Source organism: Nyctibius grandis, chromosome 2 (assembly GCF_013368605.1).
Source record: "Nyctibius grandis isolate bNycGra1 chromosome 2, bNycGra1.pri, whole genome shotgun sequence".
NCBI lineage: Eukaryota > Metazoa > Chordata > Aves > Nyctibiiformes > Nyctibiidae > Nyctibius > Nyctibius grandis.
The window spans coordinates 42299117-42310896 of record NC_090659.1 but is presented as its reverse complement, the minus strand read 5'-3'; the positions used below and the strand labels follow the sequence as shown (position 1 = coordinate 42310896).

Below are 11780 nucleotides of genomic sequence, written 5' to 3'. Positions count from 1 at the left end.
GCAATAATGGAGATTAATATGTCCCGCAGGAAATCAGTCCTATTGGAAATACATAGATGAACTGGGAGGCCAAAATGATAAAATTGCAGATGTTGCTGTGTTTGGCTGGCGTCAAAAACCACTCTCTCCCATCCTCTTATCACTGGCATCAGCTTCGGGACTGAAGTAAGTATATAGTAGGGACCACTATGAGAAGATGGACAGTGTTTGCTTAAGGCCACATTGTTATGAAGATATTTTTTATTTAAGACTTCCACAGATGGATTTTTGCAACGGATTGTATCACCAACTGAATCTGTTAGTTTAAGACAAGTAAATAGAAAAGTTATTGCTTTAGTAAAAAAACATAGTTGCAGGTTTATCTTCTTGTTATTGGAGTGAACTTCGTACAATATTTCTTCAGTCTTGAATGCAATGGGAGCAGGATAAAAAGTATTTTAGGTAACTCCTAAAACATAAAGATGCCTAGAACCTTTCAAATCTACATAATAACTTCAAGGCCACATCTTCCCTGATCACAGATCATTCCTATAATTGTTCAGAAGGTTGTATGAAAGGTGTGGGAATTTAACAGATTTTTTTAATTAGAATAAAACCCTAATTTGCACTCAGAATGTACAATCAGCAAACAAACCTAGAATATCTTCCTAGGCTAAATGACTACAATCTTTTCCACCACAGTGTTAGGATGATTTGAACCAGAGGAGTTGGGCAGGTTATGAACAAGTGTGGTTTGTGAAGGGAAAACACTAAAGAAATCTTGGTTAAAGTTTGAGGCTGGGAAAGCAATGGCAGCACATCCAGGCTCCAGCCCCTCCACAGAGCGTTATATTTCTGGTTAATTCAAGTGTTTTTGCTAATGAATTCACGGCTAAATAAGCTAAAAATGGTCAAAGTTCAGTGGTCATTATTAGACTTTGTGACCTGGATGTGCCCGTGCCTCTGAACTACGGCACTTTCTGTCTGATGCCGGTCCCAGCAACCCTCAGTAAGGGCAGCACAAAAGCAGCAGTCTGTTCAGGCTGGGCTGCTGCACCGAAAACACAGCTGCCAGGGGAGAGGAGCGTGGCTTCTGCAGCTGCTTCGCAGAATCTCTTGCAACAGCCAGGATCCCGACGATTTTGTCAGATTCAGTTTCCGTTAGCCTGTAATCCTAGGGCCTCTGATTATATGTGATGTGTATACGGATCTTTGAACCAACGTTCATTACCAAGGAAAAAAATAACTTGGAAAAAGATATGAATTTTCCTTTTGTGAAGGAGATTGTAATAGGAGCTAATCAGAGGCCCTTTCTTCTCCATATGATACAATGATATATACAGAATTAAATCCTAGATGTTATTTGTCTATGGGCATTAAACTTCAACAATTCATTCCAGTTGGGGAAAGATGACTACCAACCTCCCTCTGTACACATATTCACTCCTGTTTTTTTCTTTTTCACTAACAGGTTCACCTATTCACCCAAATAATAACTGCCTTTGTAATTTTGTGCTGTGTTTCTTTCCAGTGCCTCTTTCTCTTCACATGGCAACCGTGTCTGCGACAGGGTAGAGGGCTTCCAGAGGATGAGCTCCCTGGTCAGCACCTCGCACCTCCAGCTAGCCGCCTTTGCTCTGGGTACGGTAGGCTGGATCCTGTGCACCGTTTCAATGGGAATTGTGGAATGGAGAGTGTGGCACGTGGACAACACCACCATCATCTCCTCTGGCGTTGCCTGGGTGGGGATTTGGAAAGTCTGCTTCATCAGTTACCTTCACGTCTCGCCTGGCTATAAAGAACAGTTCTGCCATAAATTCAGTGGCTATGACTCCTCCATCCCCCACGAAATTTATGCTGCTCAGGGTCTCCTGTTGATTGCCATGTTCATGGGCTTGCTGGGACTGACTGCCACAATATTTGCTCTGAGAAATATTTATATGGGAATCACTCACAAAACTCTCATTACCCGTTTCTTCCTGGTGGGTGGCTGCTTCTACATATTCGCTGGTCTGTGCGTCCTGATTCCTGTGAGCTGGAATTTTTATTCTGTAACGCACAACCAGAGCATTGCTTTTCCTCCTTCTTACTACATGCCCTCCAGCCCAGCAGCGCAGGAAGCTGGTGTTGCCATTCCTATCGGGATTGTAGCTGCCATCCTCCTGCTGCTAAGTGGGACTTTTTCTCTCTCATACAGATTTCCAGTTACCGCAAACACTGTCACGAAATCCTGACAGGATAAATCCCTCCCATGCTGTTTCAGAACAAGAGCAGAGTCAAGAGATAAGGATGGCAGCACGAGTGATTTTGTAGTCAAGGAACTGCAGAATTTGATTTTAGTCTATAGTAGCCACACTATTTTGTTATATGAACCAGCTGAATTGCCATCTTAGTTGTCACATATGACCACAGATTCATCTTTGAGATATTTGCTGTTGAGCAGCAACTGTGATTAAGTTTTACCAGTTGTCCTCTTTTGTATATATAAATATTATTGATTAATTTATTTTTTGTGTAAGATATTTACCATGCTCAAAGAGCTCACTTTAAATTAACTGTCCTGTTAGAAAAATGTGAAATAACACGTGTTAAATGTGAACTTGTTTCCTTGTTGGTACTAAACTATTTTGTCCATTATTTAATTATATCCGTAGCAAAGTATGTTTTGCGACAAGTCAAGACTTAATACCAATAACATGAGTGTCATCATGGTTTTGTCAAATGACTCTTCTCTGAATTGTCACACAAAGGTCTTGCCAGTTTCTCTTCCTCCTCCAGGACACGTAAAGAGCTGTGTCTTTAATGCTTCTATTTTTCTTTCAAGGTATTTGCATTTTATGTTGCAACGTGTTTGCCTGTGGGCAAGGTGTGCTCTCAGTTCTTCACTTAGGCAGAGCCAATAAGTCTGCAACTGTTTGCTTCTTCATCAGACACTTCACCGAATCCAAAGGTATTGCAAAAGACGGAAACAGATTCTACAAGTTATTACAAAACTGCTGTCAAAATCAGTGCTTTCAGTAACCAGGAATATTCAGTGCAACTTTCAGGGTATGATTCATCTGATGTAGTCATCTATACCTAAATCAGTCACTTCAGGCTCTGTTTATAGTCAATTTAGAGACAAAGACAGTCTTTTTCCAAAATAGATGCTTAGAATGGCTGGATGGTGACATGCTGCCTAAAAACCTGTTTCTCTCAACCCACTGTAACGGCTGTAATAACTACAGTTGCTAACTCTGGCGTACACAACCAAACTTCACCTAAGATAGATAAAGTTAGGTGAAATGAATCTGACATTTAAGTGGTATTTCATGTGCCAGTGCCATTAAAAAAAAAAGAGAGAGAAATGTCTCAAATGCTGCAATAAGGGCAATTAAAAAAAATTAAGATGTTGGGAGGAATGAGTAAACGGTGTTGACAAACTGATGATCTCTTGAAAACAGGTTCCTCAAAAAGTTATTATGCTTTTAAAGAAATGCTACAGGAATCCAAGTAATTTAGTTTTACTCTCTTAATTGTCCTCCATTTTCTAAAATACTCATGGATTCAGAGAAAGAAGAAAAGAAAATGCAACAAAAATGTAACAGTTCTTGTACATTACAAGGAAAGGTAAAATGCCAGCAAACCAGGTGTTATTGCTTGTGGCTGTTACTACCTCAACTTGTTCGAGCAATGCAATTTTTCCTCCACATCTTCCACACAGCCTCGACTTTGCTGTACTGACTGTCTATACAGATTCCCTACAGCACCTTCACTTCTTAACCAGTCTTCCAGTCTCTTCTGAAACAGTAGCTTATCACATCATTGGTAATTTTTTCATCTGCTGCAAGGGTTTGTCTTTTGACTGTTTACAATGCTGTAAAGCACTTTCAAGTGGTGTTTCAATGAAGGCAACTGATTTAATAGCTTGTTTATTCTATATTGTTTCTAGTTTGATTTCTACTATACATCCTTTACAATGTTGGTAGGTTTCATTTTTAAATGTGCAAGTCAATAGAACTGTTATCTCTTCCCACAGGGCCTACAATAATACTAGATTTTATCTTATTGCTGTTGTAAGGAAAAAAAAAGATCTACCCATGTATTTATGCCAGCATTTCCCCACCCTAATAAACCACCAATATACCCTGGCAAGGAATTTGAACTTTACCAGAAAATGACTGATTCTTTAACTTTATTTGAGCTCATGTATGCACAGAAATGTCAATAACCACAACTGTATTTCTCAGCTATATTCACTAAATGATTGGGTTCAATTTACATTTATTCTTCTTGGCTAAAAGAAAAAACAACAGCATCAGACAGATGCCAAGTTTCTGCACTGCTGCCATAGCTGTTTCCATCAGGGATTCTGTTGATCTGTCCTGACATGTGGCTATAAAACACTGGTGATTTCTCAGACATAGGCTAGATGGTGAGGAAATTCCCCATCTGAACACTGGAATAGACTACCTAAGGAGATGTGTGGTTTTTTAAAATAACATTTTGTCAAAAATAAGTTTAGACAAATAGTGCCATGAAGACTGTAGGTATGAGTGAGCCTATCTCAGGACAGAGGGGTGATCTAGATGGAGCTCTTGGCATCATTTCCCACTGTACCTCTGAGATCTCTAATGCAGAAGTCCATCAATAATCATATGGTCCAGATTACATGTTGATATATGATAAAATGTAGTCTATAGTCAAATACCAGGCTATATTAAAACTCCCAGTCCTTCCCTGAAGAAAAGATAGGAGAAAAAAAAAAATCTTAGCTCGAAACAAGGGAGAGACAAAACTTCCATTGATTTCAGTGGGATCGGGCCTGTCTAATCTTGATCTCTCAAGGCTGTGTGATTCATTAAATTTTAGAGAATGTTTGTGTTCATTAAGATTTTGATATTGGAGGAAAGTAAAGCTCCCGTGCTTTTACGCCGCCAGCGAGGAGGCATAGTTTGTATGTATTTTCATGACACATTTGTTTCAGAGTTTGAGAAGCTAAGTTACCTTTCCATAGGTCAGTTTGTTACCTACTATTTTTAGGGTTGTCTGCAAAATCAGGCAGCTGAAATTATTTCAATTTAAAACCAGAAAATGTAAAACTCTCCTGGTAGGCTATTTTTAAGTTAAATCAATTTAGGGAGTTATGCTATAGCCTGGCCCCACAATCATTTGTAGTAGCACAGTTGAGGACAGGCAGTGAGCTGTAGTGCACAGACAGGAGTGAGCGGTCGGGGCCTTGAGGTAGAGAGATAAGGGGCAAGAACCTCTTAAGCAAATTTTGACACTGAAGAGATCACATCGCCCAGCTCAGTCTCCAGCTTCAGTGCAGACTGGGACCCGCTGCCTCCCCAGTGACAGCACCGCTCGCCTTGCGGGCTCCACCCTGTCTAGGAATGTCTCCACGCTGGCCTCAGTCTACACATAAACCAGTCTCACTTTATTTTTTCTCAGTTGACAATAAACAAGAATCTTGTGTTTCACTCGTGTGTCTGAATTCACCGTTGGGGGAATGATCTGAATATCAAGACTCTCTTTGAGTTCTGCTGGGTATCTGGGCATAATGATAAGGCATCCATCTTTGACCTCCATAACATACTCTCTGGCATTAATCTACTACATGATGTGTTTTGTTAACCTTATTTGTGTGTACCATCTACCTCACCTGTCCATTCATGGCTGCAGACCAAAATGTGTATGAATATATATTCAATATTCTTCTCAAAGACGGATGCTCAAATAGCAGATGGAGCTGAAAAGTGCCTAATAGTAAAACACACCAATAGCACAAAGTCTACTGAGATTTTCTTCCTGGGTAAATATGCAATTCTGACTAACATCATTTGTGTGCAGCTGAAGGAAGAGGGAGGAACTGGAGATGTTGTACTGCAGAGTAAGTCACCAAATTATTCCAGTTAAGTCTGTAAACAAAATTTTTATTCAAGTCAGCAGTTTTATATAAAAAGAGTCTTAATTGCTGATTGTGAGTTCTTTAGCTGATTAAAAACAACGCTAGTCTCAGAAAGAAATGTCTTTGTTGTCACATGGCTTATGGTATATTACGATGATGAGAGGGAGGGTGGTTTTCAGGAGAGAGCTATTTTTAGACTTTGGACCGTTTTTCCCTTAGAATGGAAAAACTGAAATGTCACAGGCAATTTCCTGCTCTTTAGGCCATTAAAATACTTCAGGACAAAGAGTTTTTGCTTAAAAAATATAAGTCTGGCTGGCATAGTGTTTAACAGCAAATTGTTGTCTTAAAATAGGAAACCAACGTACATTAAATTAAAGGTTCCCAGAAGAGGGATGTCATCTGAAAAAATATACCTTTTTCAAAACTGAACTGGGATTCCTTTCATTCTTGCCAACATCTGTATTGTCAGATCCAGTATCGGTTCATAAAAACATATTTTTCAACCAACATATTCCCTTTCCACTACTCAGACAATTTACTCAATTTCCCTTGGTTGAAAGAGGTGAGATATTGTTCAATAATTAGCATGGTGGTTTGCAGTGTATTTGCTCTCAATGGTGTCAAAACCAACTAGATGCCAATCAAGAAAACATAAGTGAAGCTCATCTCAGAATCATAAAACCATTAAATACCAGCTCATAATTGGGAATGGGGTACAGTATACACTGTTAAGATCCAATCCGCAGAACGTCATGTCACCCTCTTTCTCTTGGGATATATGATGTGGAAAACACCAAGTGTCAGGATAATTCCCAGAATGATGTTTTGAAAAAGCATTTACATTATGGGCAGGATTTTATACCCAGCACTGTCCAAGGTTACTGCACGTGCAGGCTGGTTTCCAGCAGATGAATATGCATACCCATTATGGAATAAATTGGTAAAAGTAAAAAAAATAGATCTCACATTGAATTAACATTGCCAAAATATTACCAGATGCCCAAGATTAGGTGATGAGAACAATTTGTACCTGCCCACTCAGGCTGCCCCACATGGTCTCAGGAAAGATATTGCAAGTAGGACAAAAAACACATGGGAAATTGGAAACTAGAGGCATTGCACCCACTACGAAGGTATATCGCAGCTGCTAGATGACTGAAACTGAGGGGGAAAAAATCGCTTGCACAACAGAAATGCTTAAAAACCCCCTCAGGCTACAGAACTGGAAATGAAGCACTCATCGCTTGGGGAAGAGATTGGAAATATCAGTGCTATTGCTGAATAGCAGTTTGAAGGTATGGGAACAAAACTGGCCAATATGGAGGTGTTTCATCTTTCTCTAAAACAACTATGTAATATCCAGTAGCTAGCCATGGCCAAAACAAAGGACTAGATCTTGGGGTGAATTTGAAATTAGTTAAAGCCAGACTTCTAGTGATTTGTCCATGTAAAGATGTGGTCATCCACATCCTCTTTCAGAAGTCCTACTGAAAAGCTTAAGCTGTCCATACGTGACTTTTGGAATAATTAATGTCAGTGGACCTCAGAGCCTTATTTACATCTGAGCTTTAGTATTACAAATATGTGTAAAGTCTGACCCATGGCCTTTCCATACGACAGTTTCTCGTTTGTAAAATGAAGATAGTGGCAACTCACAAAAATTTAGAGCAATAAATACATTAAAGATTAGTATGATGTGAGCCACAGAAGGCACTGAAATAGACCTGCTGAACTGCTGGGTTTTGTTTGTACTCCGAAGCCATACTCAGGGATGCAGAAGTCCCTTGGGTGTGTGAAGCTGCCTTGCTGATATTAACAGAGCAGAGGCAGAAGAGGAATGGTGTCAGGCAAGGGAAAGCAGAGGGGGAGAGGGATAGCAAGGGAAAAGAAGGAAGCAAAGGAGGGAGTGAAAAGGAAAGAGGCAAATTCGAGGATGCTATAAAAATACAAAATATTATCACTATTTGACATCATGATAATAAATATTTAATAGAAATTCCAAGAAAAGGCAGAAGGGCTGACTAACAAGTGATGGGTCAAATATGGAAAAAAAGATGAACAAGAAAGCAGGAATTGTGTTTTGAAGAGAAGTGAAAATGAACTGAAGAAAAGCAGAGGAAAAAAGAGGTAGATGATACAGAAGGCAACATGGCAAAAGAGCAGGGAGGGGTAGCACCATGCTCCCATCTAACCACCAGCTTTGGCAAAGTCCTCCTTGATGGCAGTGATTCAGGTGGGAACCATGTCCTTTCACAGCACTGAGGATACCAGGGGCCCGACCGACCGAGTGCAAGCAGCAGCCGCATGTGCTGAGCCCCACTGTGCTGCTCAGGCCAGGCAGTAAAATAATGTCCCCTACTTATTTTTTCCCCCCAACGCATCCATCCTGGGCCACGTTTGCCTGTGGCATGGCTGTGGCAGTTTGCAGAGGTGTCTGGACCATGCCCTGTTTGGTACTACCTTCAGCTGATCGGTGTCAGGTATGCTGGGCTGGATGCTGGGTGTCACCTCCCAAGCAGCGCCAAGCACAGCACACCAATGACACCTCCATCATCTCCTCCAGCACTGCTTAGGTGGGAAATGGGAAATTTGAGCAGTTGCTGCGGAGTCTCCAGGGACTTTGGAATAAAGGTCTTTCAGAGTTAGGCTCAGTGAAGATGTTACCCCCTGGAAACCTTCTTTGCTCAGATGCGTTCACTGGCTGCTACGATCCTGGGAGCACTAGGAAACCCTACAAGCTTTGCTCTAAGAAATATTTATAGGGTTGTGCTAAAATTCATGTACCAGCTTTTTCCTAGCTGGCGGGATGTTAAAAATGTTCATTGGCATATGTGGGTTAATCTCTGTGAACCGCAATTTCTGTTCTGCAGCGTGGTGCCACCGTGTCCCATTTCCCCTTCTCCCCACGCCAGCCCAGGGCACAGGAAGCTGGTGCTGCCGGGATTACAGCCCTCGTCCTGCCGCTCGTGAGTGGGACCCTTTCTCTTTAACAGAAACGTGCTATTGTGCTGGATGCCAGGGCTCCTTCTGACAATACAAGCTTCAGATGCCTGTGAGAAATGTGAGGCAGGGCTACAGGATAAACATAGCAACCCAGTGACTTCATCTGCTCAAGGAGCTCTCTGGGCTCAGCTGTGACTCTTCAGTGACATTTGTAATTTGTTGTTTGAATTCAGGGGAACAGAAATAAACTATGAGACAAATTATTTTCACCCCCAAAATTGTTTTTTATTAACTAATTGAAACACTGCTATGTCTTGGTCAGGTAGCTGAGTTCACTTCAGTGTTGCTGAGTTTTATTTCTAAGGTGACCTTCTGCATAGGCGGACTTTTTCAGAAGTATGTAAATTCAGTGTGCATTTAATTGAATTTTGCCTAGTGTAATCAAATACTGTATCAACGGACTCTTTACCAAAAGTCACCTAAAGGATCCTTTTTTTAATAACATAATTTTAGAACTGACCTGCACTAGTTCACACAGAGATCATGGCCTGCATTATGCAGGAGGACAGACATGATATTTGCCATGGTTAAGTGTAGCTTTAAATATTATAACCCCTGGTAGGAATAAAATGGGATTGTTGAAGTGACTGTACTTTTTACTGTCAGGCTTTCAAACTAACTGGCATAATCCCTCTCTGTCAGGAAGGTACTCAGCACATGCCAGTTCATCCTATCTTTCTGTGAGCGTAGACCGTGAAAGCATACCCCATGAACCTATCAATGTGATTAGTTGCAAGAGCATAAATACCTTATCTTCTGGCCTCTATTTCTCAGAAATGTTTATATCCGCCAGGACATCTCTCTATAAATATCTTCATTTCCAGTGATAACTCAGGAATTCTGAGACTGACATTTTGCAGCTGTACATAGTAAACGTTGCTTGTTTTGCTAATAGTCCAGAATTCCCAGATGGTCCTGATGACGTTCAAAGCCAATGCAGACATGCACCGAAGTTGGTGGCAGTCTTCAGTGTCTCCAGGGTCCTTGTAGCTGCCATGCTCAGCCCAGGCCTCCAAAGCTGCTGTCAGGTGCTGCTCTCTCTTTTGAAAGGCTGGTCATCAACCCAGTCGAAGACAGCATTGACATCATCCATACCCTATGCCAGGAGGAGTTTTGTCCACAAATTTCACAGGCTTTGACATGAACATTTAAACAGCAGTCATAGGAAGATTGTTATTATGAGTCAGAAAAACTTGCTTCTGACAAAAGCATTGCTTGCTTCTCAGAGATCTAGCAGTGCCTCAGAAAATCTGTTTCGTTAGTGAAACTTTGTATTTGTGGCAGCAAATAAAAAGTACTCTGGAGTAGGTATAATTAAAACTAACCGGAGCGTGAAAAGATAATTCAGGCTTTTAGCCTGAAAAGTGAGTCTTACAGGAGTCTGATCATGGAAGTCAAAGGGAATTTAAGAAAGTACTTGCAGGGTTGCTCTTTAATTTTAGGCTAAAAAAGCCAAGCTCTGACATGCAATGTAACTGCCTAAGGACATGCTGTCAAATTTCTTCGTTTAAGCTGAAGAAAAACTACATAGTTTGAAGAAAACTATCAGAAGTCCATGCCACCTAAATGACCCAATTATTCTATTTGCAAATCATGTTGTTTCTAGAAAATCTGACAAGGAACTCAAATTATTTTTAAAAACCTAAATTAAAACCATTGCTATCGTAATGGCCATTCCAATGCCTCAAGAGATTTTTTGTTGTCTAAACAACCTGTGCAAACTGAAGATCAAGAGTGAGACAAAAGAACACACAGGCATATGAGAAATGAAGGACAAACCATGGGAGGCACAGGAGAAGAGCAACACTGAACAGGAGAACTATATAAAAAAGGTTGTGAGGGGTAAGGGAGAAGAAAGTCAAGTGAGTCACCAAGGACAGAACTGTGTAAGAGGCAGGAAAATGCGAATGAAGAAGAGAGAAGCATAGAGGGAAAGCTAGAGGAAAGTGAATTAACAAAGACGGGGAAGAGTAGAGGATAAAATCTGGCTGGAGGTTCAGAAAATACAGTTTTTGCATATGCAGAATTCAGCCTGAAATGTTTTTCTACTCATAAAAGGAGAATAGACACTTTTACTTTAGGGGTTTAGATTCAGAAGGAAGACAAAAAGAATAAGTTACACAGAGAAATAACTTAGCTGGCCTCTGATTTCATGGTTGACTGAGGGCCTAGCACTCAAGTCTGGAGAGCTTAGGGTTGGTACATCTGGCAGTGGTGAATGCAAATGACTGCAGATTTATATAATGTATATAAAATATATTTTCCAGCATACACGAGTCTTGGCAGTTCCTGTCCTCATACTAGTATTCATCGACCTAAGCCTTTCTCAGGAATTAACTTTTGGAGTTACAGGGGTTTGTAAATGGATCACCAACATCTTCATCCTGAGGGGGTATATCCACGTTAGTTTCTCTCAACTAATAGTTTTCTCTGTCCATTCACTGCAGTCTGATGAATTATGCTGCAAGAAGAAGATTTAACTCCAAAGCCAGTTTAATCCATTGTTTATACAAAATCTTAGAAATTGTGCTCAGTTACTGGAAAGCCAGCAGAGGAAGCCCACGTTAACACAGCCTTTTACAAATGCGATCTCTGATGAATTCAGTGCTCCTGAGTAAACAAAGCATTGAACAAAGAAAGTCCCAAAGAAAAAGAGCTCTTTGTCCTTTAAAGCAGGAACAGTTTACAGCAGAGTGGATAGACTTGATAAGAGTAGCTTCTGCTTTCAAGCTTTTACAAATAACAAAAGTTTTTTCTATCAGTCCTCTTTGAGGTGTTGGTGACCAAAGTCTGGATTAGGAACCACAAAAATGCTATTACCCAGCCCCTGTGGTAAGTGATCTAATCACTGTACCATGGCTAGACACAACTGTCTAGAGGCATTCATGTCCGTGAAGTACTCAGA

The 11780-nt window shown here is 40.6% G+C and overlaps 1 protein-coding gene across 1 annotated transcript; it reads left to right on the top strand.

Annotated features, from left to right (window-relative positions):
* The first annotated feature begins 1568 nt into the window (after positions 1-1568).
* Positions 1569-2213, top strand: CLDN34 (claudin 34). Its single transcript, XM_068395285.1, has one exon. It carries the CDS (start codon positions 1569-1571, stop codon positions 2211-2213), a length of 645 nt encoding a protein of 214 aa, XP_068251386.1.
* The last annotated feature ends 9567 nt before the right edge of the window (positions 2214-11780 follow it).